This window comes from Schistocerca cancellata, chromosome 8, assembly GCF_023864275.1.
Source record: "Schistocerca cancellata isolate TAMUIC-IGC-003103 chromosome 8, iqSchCanc2.1, whole genome shotgun sequence".
Taxonomy (NCBI): domain Eukaryota; kingdom Metazoa; phylum Arthropoda; class Insecta; order Orthoptera; family Acrididae; genus Schistocerca; species Schistocerca cancellata.
Window position 1 is genome coordinate 427,291,425 of NC_064633.1, and position 21,046 is coordinate 427,312,470.

The 21,046-nt window shown below is 43.1% G+C and overlaps 1 protein-coding gene across 1 annotated transcript in view; it reads right to left on the reverse strand.

The window, feature by feature from the left end:
- The window catches only part of LOC126095610 (lactase/phlorizin hydrolase-like), a 223,849-nt gene that overhangs the window by 160,057 nt on the left and 42,746 nt on the right, over positions 1-21,046 (reverse strand). Inside the window, exon 11 of the mRNA XM_049910379.1 lies at positions 11,125-11,242. Coding sequence (XP_049766336.1) covers positions 11,125-11,242 — 118 coding nt within the window. The remainder of the gene's footprint in view (positions 1-11,124; positions 11,243-21,046) is intronic.

Consider the following 21,046-nt stretch of genomic DNA (forward strand, 5'->3'; position numbering starts at 1 on the left):
CACTTGCCAATTTTTGAAAATATTAATTATGACCATCTTTGCAAAAACTTACTTCTCATTAGAAATATGACTCTATTGTGAAATTAGTTATTGAAATGGTGAAGCCGACCGCTGTAGAAGAGCGGTTCTAGGTGCTTCAGTCCGGACCCACGCTGCTGCTACGGTTACAGGTTCGAATCCTGTCCCTGGCATGGGTGTGTGTGTGGTGTCCTTAGGTTTGTTAGGTTTAAGTAAATCTAAGTCTAGGGGAGTGATGACCTCAGATGTTTAAGTCACATAGTGCTTAGAGCCATTTGAAATGGTAAAGAAGTGGTAAACGTATGCCTTCTGAGTGCAAGCCATGTGAACAGGTAACTATATTTGCTCATTTCTGAACAAAGTAACTGACTATAACTGACTAATCTCAACTAATAAAGAAAAATCCCACTACCCATGGTGCTTAGAGCCATTTTTCCAAACACATCCAGACTTATGCGCAGAGCTGCAATGCAGCAACAACATTACTTATAAACCTTCACACTTCTCTTGTTTATCTTTACAAAATCGTATTTACGAAATGAAATATCTCCTATATCTTTCTTTGTGTTCTGCAACCTGTTTCGATACCGCTCAGTAGTGTGACAACGCCCGATTCATTCACTTTCTTCCATTCATTATGAAGCTTAACGGCTGTGGCTGACCGCGTTACAAAGTTCTGTCATCCCACAATACGCTACTGGCAACATCAGTGTTACAGACAACCAAAGATCACAGTGCTTGTACTCAGAACCTCTGTGGCATAATGTATCGACTAATGAAAACTGCTGTTTGAAAAATGTCCAGAATGCATATATGAAGTACGACACATCAAACAAATTTATAGAACTCACATTAGATTCATTGCATACCAAAAATAAACTAGACAGCATATTGCCTAAGAATTAAAACTTACTGTACCTTCTTACCAAGAGATTATGGAGAGCACTATTAAATGAGCTCTAACACGAAAATGAAGAGTATCTGGACTATGTGCCCATTCAACACATTTTTATTTATGTGTGAAGAATATTTCCTGAAAAGAAGCTTTGGTCATAACTTTTTATTACATCTTGTGTAATTTATTACTACTATGGTATACAAGAGACCGGCTGTCTACATCGAGCGCTGAAAGTGTGAACCCGGGCAAGTCGCTAGTTTGGAGCAATTATCTACTATGGTAGTGTGAGACTGTGATTATGGAGGCGAATACATTTTGCTGTTTCCCCAAACAGATGTGTGGAAAATAACGTGTTGAAAGCATAATAATTTTTATTCTGATGTAGTTTGATAATGCCTACGGGGGCTAGACGAAATAATTGTTAAATAATGAAATAATGTATAAAATGCATTGCAATGATATTCTACCAAAGCTGCTTGTTTATATATCTTTGTTATTTAATACCACCTGATTTGAGCATAGATCATTTTCAAGCGCTGCATAAACACAATCAAGCTATTGTCATAACTTATTTATACGGATACATATAAATGTGTAGTAGTTAGTTATAATTTTAATTCACGCAGTAAGCCTGTAAATGCTATTATTCAACTAGGATATACTTCTGTTTTATTCCATTTGACATGGTTGTTGCATTACCGAGCTATACATCAGAGATGTAGATTATTTTGTAATTATTATCTTCGATCAAAGTACATTTACAAACTACGTAAAATTTAGGATTGTCTTTCGTTCAGGATTATCTGTCATCAATAACAGTTCTGTCGATTTCCTCAACACGTTTTTTTTTAATTGCTGAGTCCTATTTCGTCATTTAAGATGTTAATTCGATATTTTGCCAGATGTATGTGCATTTCTGTAACTTCCAAAACGATCATGTAGCTTCCTATCACCAATAAAAATTCTGTTAAATTTCTCAATTTTTTTAAAAATTTTTGAGTCCTGTTTCTGCATTTAAGATGTTAATTTGATATTTTTCCAGATGTATGTGGATTTCTGTACCTTCCAAAACGATCTGTAACTTCCTTTCTCGTTTCTATGAAGAATACAGTATTTATACCAACTGCAGAGCATTCCACACACGACCACTTTAGCAGGATGGGTCGCACGGGGGTTTGTTCCCAATCTTCTTTGTTGGCTGATAGCGTTTTTGTAGCATCCTACCAGTGTAACAAAGTAACACTGTGACAATTGATTTATATACTATTTAGGCTATGTGATCCATTTAATGCGTCTGCACATTTAACATCGGCCAATGCCGCGGAAACGTCTCTCTTCACTTCGAGTTATGGTGTGGAGAGAATTAAAAACTCTGGAGCCCCATACGTGTAGACAGTTGCTGATCTACACGCTCATCTTCAGGCAAAAAGAAGTGGTAGGAAATTTATTGTAAGGTCTTATGATAGCAAACTGTTGAAGTCATCGGTCCATCAGCTGACACACTAGTTAATCTAACTTAAACTAACTTACGCTAAGGACTACACACATACCCATGCCCGAGAGAGGACTCGAACCTCCGACTGGGGCTTCTACGTGGACTGTCACAAAGCGCTTCATACCGCTCGGCTACCCCTCACGGCACAAAAATTGCTTTTCATATGGTGACCACCCTACAGTACCAGCCACCGTCAATCTGCTCATCCCTGAGGAAGTGCGGCGGCGGAAGGTGGCTACAACCAACCCCTAAGAGCCCAGCACCAGGAGCATCCTCGAATGTTCACGCCAAGTGTTATGTTGGCACCAAGACTTACGTGGAGCATGTATCTTTGTACTACAAATACTCTACTCACGCACCAACAGTCACAACACCCACTTATTCCATAACTGAGAGCAAAATAATAGGGATGGAAAAACGATGTGCAACATCGGCCTGCCTTTACCTTTGCTAGAGACTCAGTACCTGAACAAGACTAGATAATAATAATGTGAACATAGGGTAACTTGAGGCAGAATGATGAGGAGGAAAAACCAGTTCCGTCTCAACCGCACCGTCAAAACAGTCTTTTCTAAAGTCAAGCTACTCGTCCTCTAAGAGATCACTGATTTTCTTATCCATTCTCCTGATTATTATTCTCGTCAGCAACTTGGATGCATGAGCTGTTAAGCTGACTGTGCGATAATTCTCGCAGTTACTGGCTTTTGCTGTCTTATTAGTTGTTTTGTATGTATTTCAGTGGTGCCTGCTCTGTCGGACATGTGCCGGCCAGTGTGGCCACGCGGTTAAGGGCGCTTCAGTCTGGAACCGCACGACCGCTACGGTCGCAGGTTCGAATCCTGCCTCGGCATGGATGTGTGTGATGTCCTTAGATTAGTTAGGTTTAAGTAGTTCGAAGTTCTAGGGGCCTGATGACCTCAGATGTTAAGTCCCATAGTGCTCAGAGCCATTTTTTTTGTCGGACATGTCCCACAGAACAGACACCACTAGTGATGAAGCGGCTGGTAGGTAAGGGGAAGGAAAGGAAGGTATGGATGGGACTTTGTGACTTCCTGCCACACAAGGTTTGTATGCACTTGGCCGTAGTGGTTAAGGCAACTGCTTATGAGACGCGGCAGATCCGGGTTCGAGTCCCAGTCCGGCGCAAATTTTCAACTTTCTCCATTACAGTACCATAATGCCCTGTGCAGTTGGAAGTCATGAATTCGCATCCCTTCCCTTTCTTTTCTCTTCCCTGTTTGCATATAAATCTTCGGAGTTGTGTAGATGATTTTCTGAAAGTGGTTATATGTTGCCAGTCTCATACGTTCTACACACCAACGTGAATTGTCACGTCCTCCAGTGATTTTAAATGTTCCGATTGAATGTTACCTATCCCTTCTGCCTTATTTGATCGGAAGTCCTCCAGAGCTGTATCTAGTTCTGACTGTAATACTGGATCCACTATGCCAGCTCTATCGACTCGAATTTCTTCTACTGTAACGACAAGTCTTTCCCTGATAGAGGCTTTAAATATACACTTTCCACCCATATTCTATCTCCTGCGTTTCACAGTTAAATTTCCACGGCACTCTTAATATTACCACCTTGCTTTTAACTTCAAGGAAGATTTTTTTTCACTTTTCTGTATGTTGAATCATGTCTCCCGACGATCACTTCTTCTTCGAATCCTTCGCCTCTTTCCTGCTTACACTTCGCCTTGGGTGCCCTGTGTTTACTACTTATTTCACTCCAAAGCGATTTAGACTGCTGTACAACTGTTTTTCCCTGAACATTTTCGTACTTCCTCCTTCCACTTATCAATTGAAGTACTTCATCTGATACACAATGTTTCTTCAAATGGTTCAAATGGCTCTAAGCACTATGGGATTTAACATCTGAGGTCATCAGTCCCATAGACTTAGAACTAGTTAAACCTAACTAACCTAAGGACATCACACACCTCCATGCCCGAGGGAGGATTCGAACCTGCGACCGCAGCAGCAGGGCAGTTCCGGACTGAAGCGCCTAGAACCGCTTGGCCACAGTGACCGGCTAACGTTTCTTCGCAGTTACCTTCCATGTACCTATATTTGTCGTACAACAATCTGTCATTGCTCTTTTTAATGATGTACACTCCTCTTCTACTGAGTTGCATACTGTTGTGTAGAGAGTTCCGCGTAGTCAGCGCGTACACAACTTTCCCAATAGAGCGCGCCCCGCTAAGCACAACAGCTCAGGCGCAGCGCTCGTCCGTCTCCGCTCTAAGGGATGGCGCTGTCTTAGAGATGGACCAAATTCTGCTTCCGGCAATCCGCGTATTAATATGTAACGCAGCCAATGAGTTGCTGCTAACGTAGAAACTTTTCTCCTCGCGGATCACACTCCTACAGTGATACCTGAACGCTCGAGGTATTATAACGAGTGTACAGACCTCCGATCAGTCAGTCTGCATTTCTCTGCACCAGTCTGTACCAGTCTGTACCAGTCTATAGTCAAGTTTCAGTCTGCGCCTAATAAGATTATCATATTCCTGTACGTAGCCATGAAGATAAATGTATAGACACTTTTGTCAAGTATCAGAGATATGTGAGAATAAGATTAACGTACCAAGACCAAAGGAGCTTCAGATTGTCAATTGTAAATAGCATCCAGAACCAAGTTACGTTATTTTTATGCTTGTCATTATTTTAATAAATGTGTGCGAAAATTAATCAAGTTCTGTTTAAAGTTGGTCACCGTCAATCTGCTACTCTAAGCGTGCAAGTGGCATTTCTATCGTCTGACCTAACGGCAGAAGATAAACACGCCACGATAAGACCACGAGACATATTGCTGACACTCGCCTACTTCGTTAGAGCGACAAGTCAAATAATCTAATGGTGTGTATACCGAAGGTTTTACAGTACGCACACCACACATACCATGGTGATCCTCATCGTTGTATGCAAATACTTACTGAACTTCAAACGCTTCTCGTCATTCCTAAGTACTTCAGCATCCCACTTTCTTCCTCATTGATTATTTCTTACGATTCACTTAAACTTCAGTCTACTCTTCATCAACACGAAATGGTGATCTGAGTCTATATCTGCTCATGGGTACGCCTAACAATCCAATACCTCATCTCGGAATCTCTATCTGACAGTGGTGTAATACAGATGTAACCTTACCGTGTTCCTCGGTAGTTTGCAAATGTACAACACCTTGCGATTCTTGAACAGTGTGTTCACTAAACTTTATTGCAGAACCCTACCTTTCTTCTCTCTCATTCTTACTGGCAAGTCCACAATTTTCCGTAACCGTTTTTCTATTACTTCCCCTACAGCTATATTCCAATTCCGCACGACTATTAGATTTTCATGTCTATTTGCGTACTGAATGATCCGTTCAATATCCTCATTTACATTACCTATCTATTCATCTTCTGCTTGCGACGTTGGCATGTATATCGTAACTATCGTTGTCTGTGTTGTTTTGCCGTTGAATTTCTCGGGTAGCTCACTCTTTACCCTACCTTCTTGTACATAGCGAATTCTATCCCCGTTATACCATTTTCTGCTGGTGTGGATATTACACAATACTCGTCGGAACCGAAATCCTTATGTTTTTGCCATTTGACTTCACTGACGCAAACTACATCTAGATTGAGCGTTCGCATTTAACTTTTCAGTTTTTTATAGCTTCCATAGTACATTCAGACTCCTGACATTCCAAGCACCTACTCGAAGAATGCTAGCCCATAGTTGGTTATTCCATCTTTTACTCCTGGTCATTTCCCTTTTGTATTTCCCTTCCGGAGATCCAAATGAGAAAATAATTTGGAACCTTTTGTCGATGGAGAGAACATCACGGCACTTTTTTTCAACGGCAGGTCACATCATGTGTCTATAATGCCTTCTGAATCTTCACACCATTGATCGTTGCTGATTCTTCCCCCTATTAGGAGCCTTCCCACTGCAAGGGCAAGAGAGTGCTGTGAACCTCTGTTCGCTCCTCCACCATCTTCTACCAGGCCTTTAAAAGAGTGAGTGTGACTTCTTATCCCGGAAGTCTTCCACTGCCATTGTCGATTAATTTGATTCAGATTTTTTAAGTATTTCCTGGATTAGAGCCCGGGACTCAGGGCGTTTTGATTAGTAATCAAAGACGCTGTCCCTAGACCCCGATGACGCAGCAGCAATAAAACAAAGTGCTAAAGCTTTCTTACTTACATCATTGTTTCCGACGATAGTCCTCACATACCTGTGTTGCTAACGAAGATGGAAGTGGGCGGATTCCCGACACAGCTGATTTGCGGAATTAAAACATTTTTAGCCAGTTGAAACATGTGAGTTTAAAACCGAAACAACGTAATTGGACCATACGTTTTCAAAACATGACTCCCACAAGAATCTATCCTCAGCCCTATACACTTTGCACTCAAGACGTACGAGCTTGAGAGAGTTATTCACCCTGCCTCCCCCTCCCCGCAAACCCTGTGAAAATCCACCAGTATGCAGACAATATTTGGCCGTGTGTGAGCTGTCAAAAGCAATAGGTGTAGTGCGTAAGCCGTTACACAGTTACGTCTTAAACATTTCCCGAAGAAATGTTGGTAATTGCTCTATGACAAAACGAATTAAACCTGGCTATTTGGACAATGTAAAGCCCTTCACGTATGAAATGTAAATAAAATCTCACGCTAAATTATTTCGTGTCGTGTTTGATTTAAGAATGTATTAGGCGCACAATATAAAATAACTTCACCAGCACGTACGAGAAAGCAATGAACCTTTTGATATCAGTGGAAAAAGTCTGGTTGTAGCTCTCCGCAACATTCTGCTTACCTTACACCGCGTGTTGATACGTTCCCATACGGATTACGGATGCATGCTCTACCGCAACGCTGATAAAAAGTACCTAGCGCTTCTGGGCAACAGCAGTACAGAAGCCAACGCATCTACCGCGTATCTACGCTTTCATCCTGCTGTAACTCTCTCTGCCTTGATGCAACAGAAATGCCTCTACTATCCGACGAACAGTGCCGGGTGAACCTTATATTTGACAAGAACTAGCAGATACCAACTATCGTTTCACAAAAAAAGTACGAAACGCTCTTAAACGAACAATTAGAGAAATAAGGAAAGAAGGAGCTTCATTTCTACAAAAGTTAAGACCGATGCAAAAAGGAGCAAAACAAAATGTACAGAAATGATGTTTCCAATGTTCCTATGTGAGTATCACAGCACGTATCAAAATATTCCTGTAACATAAGTCGATTGTTCCAGCAAAGGCAAAGGATATGGGCAGTTGTTACCTAGACCGTATTTAGAATAAAAGCGACCAGTTTATACTCAAATGCACACTATGTGATCAAAAGTATCCGGACGCTTGACTGAAAAATGATTTACAAATTCGTGGCGCCATCCATCGCTAATGCTAGAATTCAGTATGGTGTTGGCTCACCCTGAGCCGCGAAGACGTCCAATCAGGTGCTGGAAGGTTTCTTGGGGAGTGGCAGCTCATTCTTCTCGAGGTGCTACACTGAGGAGAGGTATCGATCTCGGTCGGTGAGGCCTTGCTCGAAGTCGGCGTTCCAAAGCATCCCAAAGGTGTTGTATAGGGTTTTTATCGTCATTTAACCACTCCACCACAGGCCATGCATTATGAACAGGTGCTCGATCGTATTGAAAAATGCAATCGCCATTGTGAATTGCTCTTCAACAGTGGGAAGTAAGAAGGTGCTTCAAACATCAATGTAGACCTGTGCTGTGATAGAGCCACAACAGGGGATGCAAGCCCACTCCATGAAAAACACGATCACACCATAACACCACCGCCTCCGAATTTTACTTTTGGCACTACACACGTTGGCAGATGGCGTTCACCGGGCATTCGCTATACACACACCCTGCCATCGGATCGCCACAACGTATACCGTGATTCGTCACTCCACACAACGTTTTTTCACCGTTCAATCGTCCAATGTTTACGCTCCTTACAGTAAGCGAGGCGTCGTTTGGCATTTACTGCGGTGTTGTGTGGCCTATGAGCAGCCGCTCGACCATGAAATTGCCGCCCAGAGAGGCCGAGGGGTTCTAGGCACTACAGTCCGGAGCTGCCCGACAGCTACGGTCGCAGGTTCAAATCCTGCCTCGGGCATGGATGTGTGTGACGTCCTTAGGTTAGTTAGGTTTAAGTAGTTCTAAGTTCTAGGGGACTGATGACCTCAGAAGTTAAGTCCCATAGTGCTCAGAGCCATTTGGGTTTTTTTCGACCATGAAATCCAAGTTTTCTCATCTCTCGCCTAACTGTCATAGTACTTGCAATGGATCCTGATGCAGTTTTGAATTCCTCTGTAATGGTCTGGATAGATGTCTGCATATAACATATTACGACCCTCTTCAACAGTCGGCGGTCTCTGTCAGTCAACACATGAGGTCGGCCTATACGCTTTCGTGCTGTACGTGTCCCTTCACGTTTCCACTTCACTATCACATCGGTAACTGTTGACATACTGATTCTTAGGAGTGTGTAAATCTTGCATATAGACGTGTGAGAAAACTGACACCCAAGCACCCGACCACGTTCAAAGTCCGTAAGTTCCGCGGGGCGCCCCATTCTGCTCTCTGACGATGTGTAATGACTACTGACGTGGAGTACATGGCAGTAGGAGATAATACAATGCAGCTAGTATGAAAAACGTATGTTTTTGGGGGTGTACGGATACTTTTGATCACATAGTGTATAAAGATTAATAAAAAATGATAAAAAAATTCATACAGGACGGCTTCCTTATGTACATAAACTAAGGAAGTTTCAGCCAACAGATATTGTTTCCATATTTCAAGCTGAAACATCCGCTGTTATGGGACAATGGGACAGTAAAATACAAAATATCCTTCAGATCCCCACCGTCTCGCAAAGCGTTCAAATCCAATTTTATCACTGAACGGTAGTCGAGAAGAGGGAGAATGTGAGTAAAGAAGCAAAATAAAAACAATGTCGGTGCAGTAATGCAACGTCTGCCTCCTCTCGTATATGTATAAGAAATGTAGGCCTGTCATTAGAGTGTAGCATATCATTCTTCAGCTGGTCAAAAGACTTAAAACTGCTTGAACTTGAGAGAGTTATTCTTGCCTCAGTCAAAAACCTACATTATGAAGACGATATTTACACTACTGGCCATTAAAATTGCTACACAAAGAAGCAACGCAGATGATAAACAGGTATTCATTGAACAAATATATTATACTACAACTGACATGTGATTGCATTTTCACGCAATTTGCGTGCATAGAACCTGAGACATAAGTACCCAGAAAAACCACCTATGGCCTTAATAACGACCATGATACGCCTGGGCATTGAGTCGAACAGAGCATGGATGGCGTGTACATGCAGCTTCAACACGATACCACAGTTCAACAAGAGTAGCGACTAGCGTATTGTGACGAGCCAGTTGCTCGGCCACCATTGACCAGACGTTTTCAATTGGGGAGAGATCTGGAGAATATGCTGGCCAGGGCAGCAGTCGAACATTTTCTATATCCAGAAAGGCCCGTACAGGACCTGCAACATGCGGTCATGCATTATCCTGAAGAAATGTAGGGTTTCGCAGGGATCGAATGAAGGGTAGAGCCACGGGTCGTAACACATGTGAAATATAACGTCCCACTATTCAAAGTGGCGTCAGTGCGAACAAGAGGTGATCGAGTCGTGTAACCAATGGCACCCCATACCATCACGCCGGGTGATACGCCAGCATGCCGATGACGAATACACGGTTCCAATGTGCGTTCACCTCGATGTTGCCAAGCACGGATGCGACCATCATGATGTTGTAAACAGAACCTGGATTCATCCGGAACAATGTTTTGCCATTCGTGCACCCAGGTTCGTCGTTGAGTACACCATCACAGGCGCTCCTGTCTGTGATGCAGCGTCAATGGTAACCGCAGCCAAGGTCTCTGAGCCGATTGTCCATGCTGCTGCAAACGTCGTCGAACTGTTCGTGCAGATGGTTGTTGTCTTGCAAACGTCCCCATCTGTTGACTCAGGGATCGAGACGTGGCTGCACGATCCGTTACAGCTATGAGGATAAGATGCCTGTCATCTCGACTGCTAGTGATGCGAGGCCCTTGGGATCCAGCATGGCGTTCCGTATTACCCTCCTGAACCCACCGATTCCATAATCTGCTAACAGTCATTGGATCTCGATCAACGCGAGCAGCTGTGTCGCGATACGATAAACCGCAATCGCGATAGGCTACAATCCGAACTTTATCAAAGTCGGAAACGTGATGGTACACATTTCTCCTCCTTACACGAGGCATCACAATAAGGTTTCACCAGGCAAGCCGATCAACTGCTGTTTGTGTATGAGAAATCGGTTGGAAAGTTTCCTCATGTCAGCACGTTGTAGGCGTTGCGACCGGCGCCAACCTTGTTGCTCTGAAAAGCTAATCATTTGCATATCCCAGCCTCTTCTTCCTGTCAGTTAAATTTCGCGTCTGTAGCACGTAATCTTCGTGGTGTAGCAATTTTAATGGACAGTAGTCTATATTTATGAGTCCACCAATAGTCTGGATCAGGCAGCGTGTGAGCAGTCAGAAAGAACGGGCCTAATGCATAGGATATTAAATAGTTTTATTTACAAATAGTTATGGGTTAATGATTTCTACAGAAAAATATTTACAATGTTTATTTTTAAGTTTTCCTTGACACATTTACAGCCAAAAAATTATGTGAAATATTCTTCTGGTACACTCATGTTTCTGTAGATGCCAGCAAGGAAGCTCGCAGATGCCTTGGGGGTTCTTGTCCTTTCAGTACTGTTGAAATCCACGTGGTAGATTCCGAATTTCACTCTGAAAGAAAGAACATAAGAATGAATTCCAAATTTTTTCAGCAGCGGCAAATTATTGCAGTATGAAATTTGAAATTTTTGAACTATTGAATAAAAGACCTGGGCAATACTAAAAAACAATGGTTCAAATGGCTCTAAGTACTATGGGACTCAACATCTGAGGTCATCAGTCCCCCTAGACTTTGGACTATTTAAACCTAACTAACCTAAGAACATAACAGACATCCATGCCCGAGGCTGGATTCGTACCTGAGGCTGTGAGAGCACCGTGGCTCCGGACTGAAGCGCCTAGAAACGCTCGGCCACAGAGGCAGGATATTACTCAATACTGCTACATATAGACACATCTGTCATGAATGTCAAAGTAAACCAAGCTTCCTCGGCGTAGTTTGCTAGAGAGCCCGTGTCTCCAATTCTGAATGGGACAACTTTTCTGGCCGTTACTACACGTCTATGAAATGTAGCGGAAGATACTTTCAAGCTTAGACCGTTGGTTTTCAGCACTAGGTGAACTGGTGACGTCATTCGTACATTCAAGCGCTACTGTGACAGACAAATCATTGAAGAACTTCCCCGTTCTGGTTGCCTGCTGTCAATAACACAAGCTAATAAGGATGAAAGGATATCTATATATCTCTATATCTTTTCATCCTCAATTTTAATCTCACTCCAGAACCTTCTTTTTATTTCCGTCATAGCTTCTTCCATACAGAGACTGAGCAGGAGGGGGGGATTAACTACATCATTGTCTGACAATCACTTTCAATGCAGGCTCTTCTTGGTCTTACATTGTCACTGCACCTTCTTTGTTTTGTGTGTATTGTACACTCCTGGAAATGGAAAAAAGAACACATTGACACCGGTGTGTCAGACCCACCATACTTGCTCCGGACACTGCGAGAGGGCTGTACAAGCAATGATCACACGCACGGCACAGTGGACACACCACGAACCGCGGTGTTGGCCGTCGAATGGCGCTAGCTGCGCAGCATTTGTGCACCGCCGCCGTCAGTGTCAGCCAGTTTGTCGTGGCATACGGAGCTCCATCGCAGTCTTTAACTCTGGTAGCATGCCGCGACAGCGTGGACGTGAACCGTATGTGCAGTTGACGGACTTTGAGCGAGGGCGTATAGTGGGCATGCGGGAGGCCGGGTGGACGTACCACCGAATTGCTCAACACGTGGGGCGTGCGGTCTCCACAGTACATCGATGTTGTCGCCAGTGGTCGGCGGAAGGTGCACGTGCCCATCGACCTGGGACCGGACCGCCGCGACGCACGGATGCACGCCAAGACCGTAGGATCCTACGCAGTGCCGTAGGGGACCGCACCGCCACTTCCCAGCAAATTAGGGACACTGTTGCTCCTGGGGTATCGGCGAGGACCATTCGCAACCGTCTCCATGAAGCTGGGCTACGGTCCCGCACACCGTTAGGCCGTCTTCCGCTCACGCCCCAACATCGTGCAGCCCGCCTCCAGTGGTGTCGCGACAGGCGTGAATGGAGGGACGAATGGAGACGTGTCGTCTTCAGCGATGAGAGTCGCTTCTGCCTTGGTGCCAATAATGGTCGTATGCGTGTTTGGCGCCGTGCAGTTGAGCGCCACAATCAGGACTGCATACGACCGAGGCACACAGGGCCAACACCCGGCATCATGGTGTGGGGAGCGATCTCCTACACTGGCCATACACCACTGGTGATCGTCGAGGGGACACTGAATAGTGCACGGTACATCCAAACCGTCATCGAACCCATCGTTCTACCTTTCCTCGACCGGCAAGGGAACTTGCTGTTCCAACAGGACAATGTACGTCCGCATGTATCCCGTGCCACCCAACGTGCTCTAGAAGGTGTAAGTCAACTACCCTGGCCAGCAAGATCTCCGGATCTGTCCCCCATTGAGCATGTTTGGGACTGGATGAAGCGTCGTCTCACGCGGTCTGCACGTCGAGCACGAACGCTGGTCCAACTGAGGCGCCAGGTGGAAATGGCATGGCAAGCCGTTCCACAGGACTACATCCAGCATCTCTACGATCGTCTCCATGGGAGAATAGCAGCCTGCATTGCTGCGAAACGTGGATATACACTGTACTAGTGCCGACATTGTGCATGCTCTGTTGCCTGCGTCTATGTGCCTGTGGTTCTGTCAGTGTGATCATGTGATGTATCTGACCCCAGGAATGTGTCAATAAAGTTTCCCCTTCCTGGGACAATGAATTCACGGTGTTCTTATTTCAATTTCCAGGAGTGTATATTGCCCGTCTTTCCCTATAGCTTACACGAATTTATCTGACAATTTCGAACACCTTGCTCCATTGAACATTGACTGTTCTTTCCGACATGTGCGAAAGAGCAGACACCACCCCTATATAACTTGGGCGAGAGGATTCAATGGTTCTTTCTATGCGGGCACACACATACACTCCCGAACTGCTAAGGTAATTGGCGATCGCTACGAGTAGTAAGGATAACGGGCAGGTGCACTACGTAAGTAGTATGTGGAGATGTCAGAAACGTAGAACGTTCAGGAACTGTGTCCAGAAGGCGCAGACGGTCGAAGCAACGGTTCGCGATAAACGGAGAAACTCGAGTTTGAATCCGCGTCCGGCAGAAGTTTTCAACTTTCCCCAATAATTTACTTCATTTTCCTATAGCAGCTACTGGCATTATTACTTTGATTAACTGAAAGGAGATCAGTGGAAAGTTTCGCTGATGACACAGCTATCCTAAATCAAAGCGAGGAGCAGGACATACTGAATGTAATGAACGCTCCACTGAGCACAGCAGATATATTGAGAGCAAAGCCAAAAATACGAAAATAATGAGGAATAGCTGAGATGATGTTAGTGAGAAATTATCAAAATTTGGGACTAAGAAGTGAATTAATTGAAGGAATTCTGCTTCCTTGGAAGCAAAATAACGCATGACGGACGAAGTAAGGAGGACATGTAAATAGCAGTCAACTGAAAACGAAAAATATGTAGAAAAGTAGTTGAACTGTTAATCATTTCAAAAGTAATCGCCATAACTGTTAATACATTTATCCCACTGGAGCATATGACAGTCAATGTAACGAATGACTTTCTTCAGGACTCGGGATTGTATGGAGGATGTGAAAGGGCTCTCCTGCGATAATTGTGCCACGTAGTCGAAATAAGAGCCACACCATCTCCGGGAAACTCGTGATGACATTTTTCTTTGACTGCAAGGGATCGCTTCTCATTTCACTTCTGGAACACGGCGCCGTAACTAACTCTCAGCGGTACGTGAACACTTTGCAAAAATTAAAAGAACGCCACCAACTCCAAACGTCCAGGAGTAACAATGGACGGGGTCAGTCTTTTGCAAGATAACGCACCTCCACAAGCTGGTGAGGTTGTTTTGACTACGTTGCAGACATTTCGGTGGGAGGTTCTTACACATCCTCCATACACTTCCGATTACTCTCCATGCGATTTACAAATTTTTGGAGCGCTGGAGAAAGGCATTCGTGTCTGTCGATTTGCTTCGGACTGAGAGGTACTTGCCTAGGTACAGTCATGGTTTCGTAGACAACCCTAAACGTTTTTCCATGAAGACTCTGATCGTTTTGCCTCACAGTGGGTTAAAATCCTTGACAAATAATAAAGATTTTCTTACTTTTTTCCAGAGGTGTTTTTTTTTCATTCGACTGCCACTTTCAATAAGTTAGTTCGTTACATGTTCAATACATCACTTGAACGATTTTTTTTATCGAAATGATGTGGAACGAGTCTATTTACGGGATGCGTATAAATGATTAGTGCTAACTTAAATAAAGTTTATTTTTTATTTACTATTTAATATTTCATTTCTTTTCTTTAGTGGTTACCAGTTTTTACGTAGGAATACTGCAATGGAATAGAAGAAGTCCAGTGGAACCGATTTTAAATTAGATTTAACAGTTACTTCGCTACGAATCAGTCATTCTTTTTTATTGAGCAAATGATCAAAAATTTTTATTACTCCATACTGAACTTCTCTCTGAGACATTAACAAATGGTTCAAATGGCTCTGAGCACTATGGGACTTAACATATATGGCCTTCAGTCCCCTAGAACTTAGAACTACTTAAACCTAACTAACCTAAGGACATCACACAACACTCAGTCATCACGAGGCAGAGAAAATCTCTGACACCACCGGGAACCGAACCTGGGAACCCGGGCGTGAGAAGCGAGAACGCTACCGCACGACCACGAGCTGCGGGCAGACATTAACAGCTTTGACCATGGGTAATAAATGTTATTTTTGTCTTTAACGTTGTAGGTATGTGCATCACTGCTCTTCTCGGATTGTGAGGGATTATTTATGACGAATTTCGTTAGCGAAAATATTAACTGCGACGGCGTAGTTAAAGTGCCTAGTTCCTTGGAGACGTACCCAAATGACACCCGTGGGTAGCACGACATATTATTTCTTACTCCTTGTTTTTGAGAAATCAATTTTTTTTTCCTAAGTGATGACTTACCCTAGAAAATTATTCCATACGACATTATTGAATCGAAATGTGCAAATACGTCAAGAAGTTGATACGTTTGTTGTTTCCAAGATCAGCAATTGTACGAAGAGCAAATAATCAAACAGGCACCGACAAAGAAGGTGTTCCTGACCAAAATAAGATCTGTCTCCTGAAGCTACACAAATTAATGGGTACGAAGAGCAAATAATCAAACAGGCACCGACAAAGAAGGTGTTCCTGACCAAAATAAGTTCTGTCTCCTGAAGCTACACAAATTAATGGATGTCCTCTTACCAAAAAATGGACACGCACATATAACTAAGTTCTCGAAAACAGGGTGACAGCTGCGGGAATGAAGATGTGTGATCAAGAATCAAAGCGATCTGGATGCGATTCAGAGACGTCATTAGTATTCTTTGTGATAAGAAAATGCCTATCAACCTAATGTGAACAATAGTGGAGGCAGTAAAATTGTATAGTGGCGAGTGTTGTCCCACATATAGAAGTGTTGAGTAATCACAGCGTATCATAGAAATCCTACTACTGAGAAGGTCATTAGGTTTTTGCTTGCTCGATCGCATCAGTAATACAACGATCAGACAACGAGCTGGCAGTGGAGGGGGGACTTTCCGATTAATAAAAAGATGTAAGAATGTAGACTTCAGTAGCATGGACGCATCATATGGGCACCAACTGCTTCAGTCATCAGCTCGGCCTCTCATCTCACTGCCGAAGGCCAGATACATTGTTTAAGACCTACGTACACTGTGGTGGCTGGACAGTATGACGGCAGATCAAATATCAAGGACCCTAATTCTACAGAAAGCGTTAGAGCATAACAATGGTGTGCATTGACCCTGCTCCAACGGGACGGCGCTAAGAATAAGAGGAAAAAAAAAAAGCCCGAGAGATTTTCATTTCCCACGTGTGCAGAGATGTAACTTATGATTCGCATATTATTTTGTAGTTTAATTGACAGGACTGCTATTTTCGTAGTTGTGGAAAAATCATTCTGTCTATCTCCGTTCCTGATTAATCTAAGCCAAGACACACCAGTTGAGATGCAGGTGGTTAATAAATCCTTTGACTTTTTTCCATTTCAGCAATTTGTCGAAGAACCGTTTTACCTATTGCTGAATGACTATTTGTCCTCGGCCTATCATCCGAGTTCAAAGCAATCAGTGTCTTAGTAAGCACTATAATCATATACGAGAAAAAGTTCTTTGGCCTCAGTTTCTCAAACCGACGACATGGCGTTCCTTCAGGCAAGTTGTAGACGAAATGGTGATTGCTGTCGACAGTTCAAGGAGTGATAACGAATTTAAAAGCTGGGCAAGATTGATGCAATGCAGCAAAGATCACAGAAGAATCAACTTTAACGATTCCTTATCAATCAGAACCATGGCGGAACAACATGTAGCTGTTTCGCAAGAACCACTCCCTCATCACCTGAAGTTATTTGAGGAAACCGTGATACTTGCAAATAAAAGATTTTCGTCGTTGCAGGTGCTCAAACTCGTTTATTTCACTGAACAGCTGAGGAGTGTTACTCCCACATCACTTGCGAAGTTCTAACACACGCGATAAGTTATAGCGGTTACGTCTCATGTGTTCATCTACATATACACCAACATCTGCATCTACATGACTACCCTCCAGTTCACAATTAAGTGCCTGGCAGAGGGTTCATCGAACCACCTTCAAGCTATTTTCCTACCGTTCCGCTATCAAACAGGGCGCGAGAAGAGATAGATCTTTCTTTGCGAGCTCTGATCTCTCTTATTTTATTATAATGATCAGTTGTCCCTACAAAGGTGGGCGCTATCAAGGTTTTTCGTTTGCAGAGGAGAAAGTTGTTAATTCAAATTTCTTAAAAAGACCCCTCTACAACGAAAAGTGAGACCCCAACGCTGGAATCATATCCGTGACGCTCTCTCGTCTATTTAGCTCTCCGTACAGAACGAGCCGTCCTTCTTTTAACAATTGATGTACTCCGTCAATCTTACCTGGTAAGGATCCCTTACCGCAAAGGAGTACACTAGCGGAGGATGGAGTAAAGTGGTGTGCACAGCCTCTTCACTGGAATAGTTGGTTACTGTAAATCGGGGGTAGCCAACATACCGGCTTAGGTGGTACACTCTGGCACATTTAACCTACCGCCACGCCACTATGGCTTAGTGCTTGGAGGGGGTCGAGGGAGATACTGGAAATGTACGGCATTTGTACGGCAGTGTAGTCGCGCTACATACGACTTGGTTTCAAATTTCACGTTCCTCAGCAACACAGATCACAAACAAATGTACAGTATTATTAGGACACATACGGAAAATGTCATAGATTTTCGTATCGAAGATGCCATGTAATCATAACTTATTTTGTTTCATATTCGAAGAAAGGTCTTCCCTACAAATATGCCGACCGAGATATTGTAGCACTTTCGCAACCTCATTATGGAGATGCGGAAAGTCTGCCTGAGGAAAGAAATGTACACGTCCTGGACAGTCTTAATGTAAAAGGATTTATCATTAAAACAGGAATTACCTTACAGGTCTATCAGTTACATTTGCAGATGCAGAGGGGCGCTTTCAACTGAAGCGACAAACGGTCTCAAAAACAGCTCAAAAACAAATGTAAGACTGACAGCGTCCCCAAAACGTTTAGGACACTATCCTCGTAATTCTTTCAACGCCACAACGAATTCTCTAAACATCTCCTTTTCTTTAACAGCAGTGAGCGTAGGGAACTGGACTGTCATTGTTAGAATGTGTCTCTTTCATAACGCGATTTTCTTTATAAGTACATCGCCATCAGATCAGAAAGAAATTGTTTCTCACCTTACAGCGTCTTACTATGGGCTGTGTACAGTCAAGACCACTTTAAAAGCGACGTCTACACTGCATTATGCATATAGAAGTCTAGAGTTCGAGTCTCAGTCCTGCACACAATTTTAATCTGCCGGGAAGTTTCATTCTGGATGTTCTAATTTTCGTTTCTGCACTAATTTTTCCTTCATAAATACACAAATGTCCGGGTTTATATCGAAAGTTTGTCTGGGTATTCTACTTGACTTAACCAACGTACTTTCCCGTAGTACATAAAGTATCCATATTCTCCATTCAGTTCCATCGAAAACTGTTGCAGATGACATTGGAATATGAATGCGAGTTTAAAAATTTTGCTAGTCATACCACCAGTTTTTTAACGTGCTGCATGCCAAAAAATTTATCAGAAAATGCTACTTGAGCTAACGAATAATGAATGCTGTCTTTCGGTATTTGTAATTTTTTGCTCTTTCGGTGTCGATTAAATCTTTAAATTCTTTCTGCATTGGTTGCAATATAGTTTCATAGTAAAGACGCGTCAAATGTTGCTTATGCTACCACATAATTGATATTGAGAATTCTCAACCCTCTCTTCGGTCATTCCCATTCGTTTTTAAAGGCTTGTTGCAATAAATCACTAGACTGCCGTTTTTCGTGCAAGCGACTGCTGGACCTGTGAACCTACTCCACACCGCGAACAAAGAGCGAAGGATTAACAGCGCTGAATCGCGGTTCTGTCGAACTGAAGAGTGTTGTATCGAGCAAAATATGCCATTCTCTAATACTAACTGAAATGTCGCACTTAGCAAGTCCTTCCAGAAAGGTACGAGCAAAGTGGAAACAGGCCGGGTATATTGCTCCCACGCGGGTTGTACTATCGCCCCGCGTGAAGTTTCACACGCTGTGACCGACCCTGCTCTAATGGTTCTGCCAATGAAACTTGCGCTTTGGTTAGCTTTTCCCACAAAATTATCAATGTGATCGTTTCAAATTAAGTTTTTCGCAACTGTCATCCTTAACTCTTTAGCTGTATTTACATCCTTTAGATTTGTGTGACTTATTGTGTAACCGAAATTCAGCGGGTTCCTTTTAGTAGTCATGTGGGTGAGTTCACACTTCTCATTATTTAGAGTCTGGTATCACTTTTCGCACCTTACAGACATCTCGTCTAAATATTTTTGCAATTCGTTTCGATCATATGGTTGTTAGACGTTAATGACACCATAATCTGAAAACAATCTAAGAGGCTGTTCAGATTGTCTCCTTATCGTTTACGTATCAGGAACATCAGAAAGCCTATACCAATGTTCAAATGTGTGTGAAATCTTATGAGACTTAACTACTAAGGTCACCAGTCCCTAAGTTTACACACTACTTAACCTAAATTATCCCAAGGACATACACACAAACAAGTGCCCGAGGGAGGACTCGAACCTCCGCCCGGACCAGCTGCACAGTCCATGACTGTAGCGCCTAAGACCGCTCGGCTAATCCCGCGCAAGCCTATACCATTCGCTGGGAAACGTCGAATATTTCTGTTTCGCTCGATGAATTTTCATGAGTTATTATAGACTCGATTATATCTGACAAAAAATTGCTTACATAATTAAAACGATACAAACGATGCTTCACAGGGAAGCAGTTAAAAAGAAGTTCCACTACAGCACTGCGTTAGCATTTCGTCAGGTATCTTCATACAGATAACAGTGGGAATACCAGTTCCAATGCTGGTAGCTAATGCTTTTATAATAGGATAGTGTTTTGAAAATCTCCGTCAGATTCATGAATCCCTACTACTCTTAAGTTCCAGCGATATTGTATAATTGTTTCGAGTAGACTCAAATATACGATATTCCACAGACAGAATCTTTGTTCAAATGGTTCAAATGGTTCTGAGCACTATGCGACTAAACTTCCGAGGTCATCAGTCGCCTAGAACTTAGAACTACTTAAACTTAACTAACCTAAGGACATCACACACATCCATGCCCGAGGCAGGATTCGAACCTGCGACCGTAGCGGTCGCTCGGCAACAGACTGTAGCGTCTAGAACCGCACGGCCACTACGGCCGGCGAATGTTTGTTAGCCTTACACAATCTCCTAAGTTTGTGAGAAAACACGAACACGAGATTCCAAGATCTATCAATTAAATTCATCGGACGAAATCGTCAGTACTTCGTTTTATAAAGTTTAATATACTGTCAATACACCAGTCTTCGTTCTCCTACGAATTTTCACAGCACTGCCAGTTGAGAAGTTTAAAAACAACTGCCCATCATAAGGGAAATAAGCACCGACCTTCTTATTCCATGTTTTATAACACCAGTGATAGACTTCAATAGACTTCATTGTGACTATTAGCAGCTATTCAACGAGAAGCTCAATATTTGCCTTGAGAAATTAATAAGTGGTCAGGATCGAGCAAGGGAATAAGTTTAGCAGAAACAAACCGGCACGAAAACTCTCCGGCACTCAAGTTCAGGAATTCGTCGCCTGTATTAACCG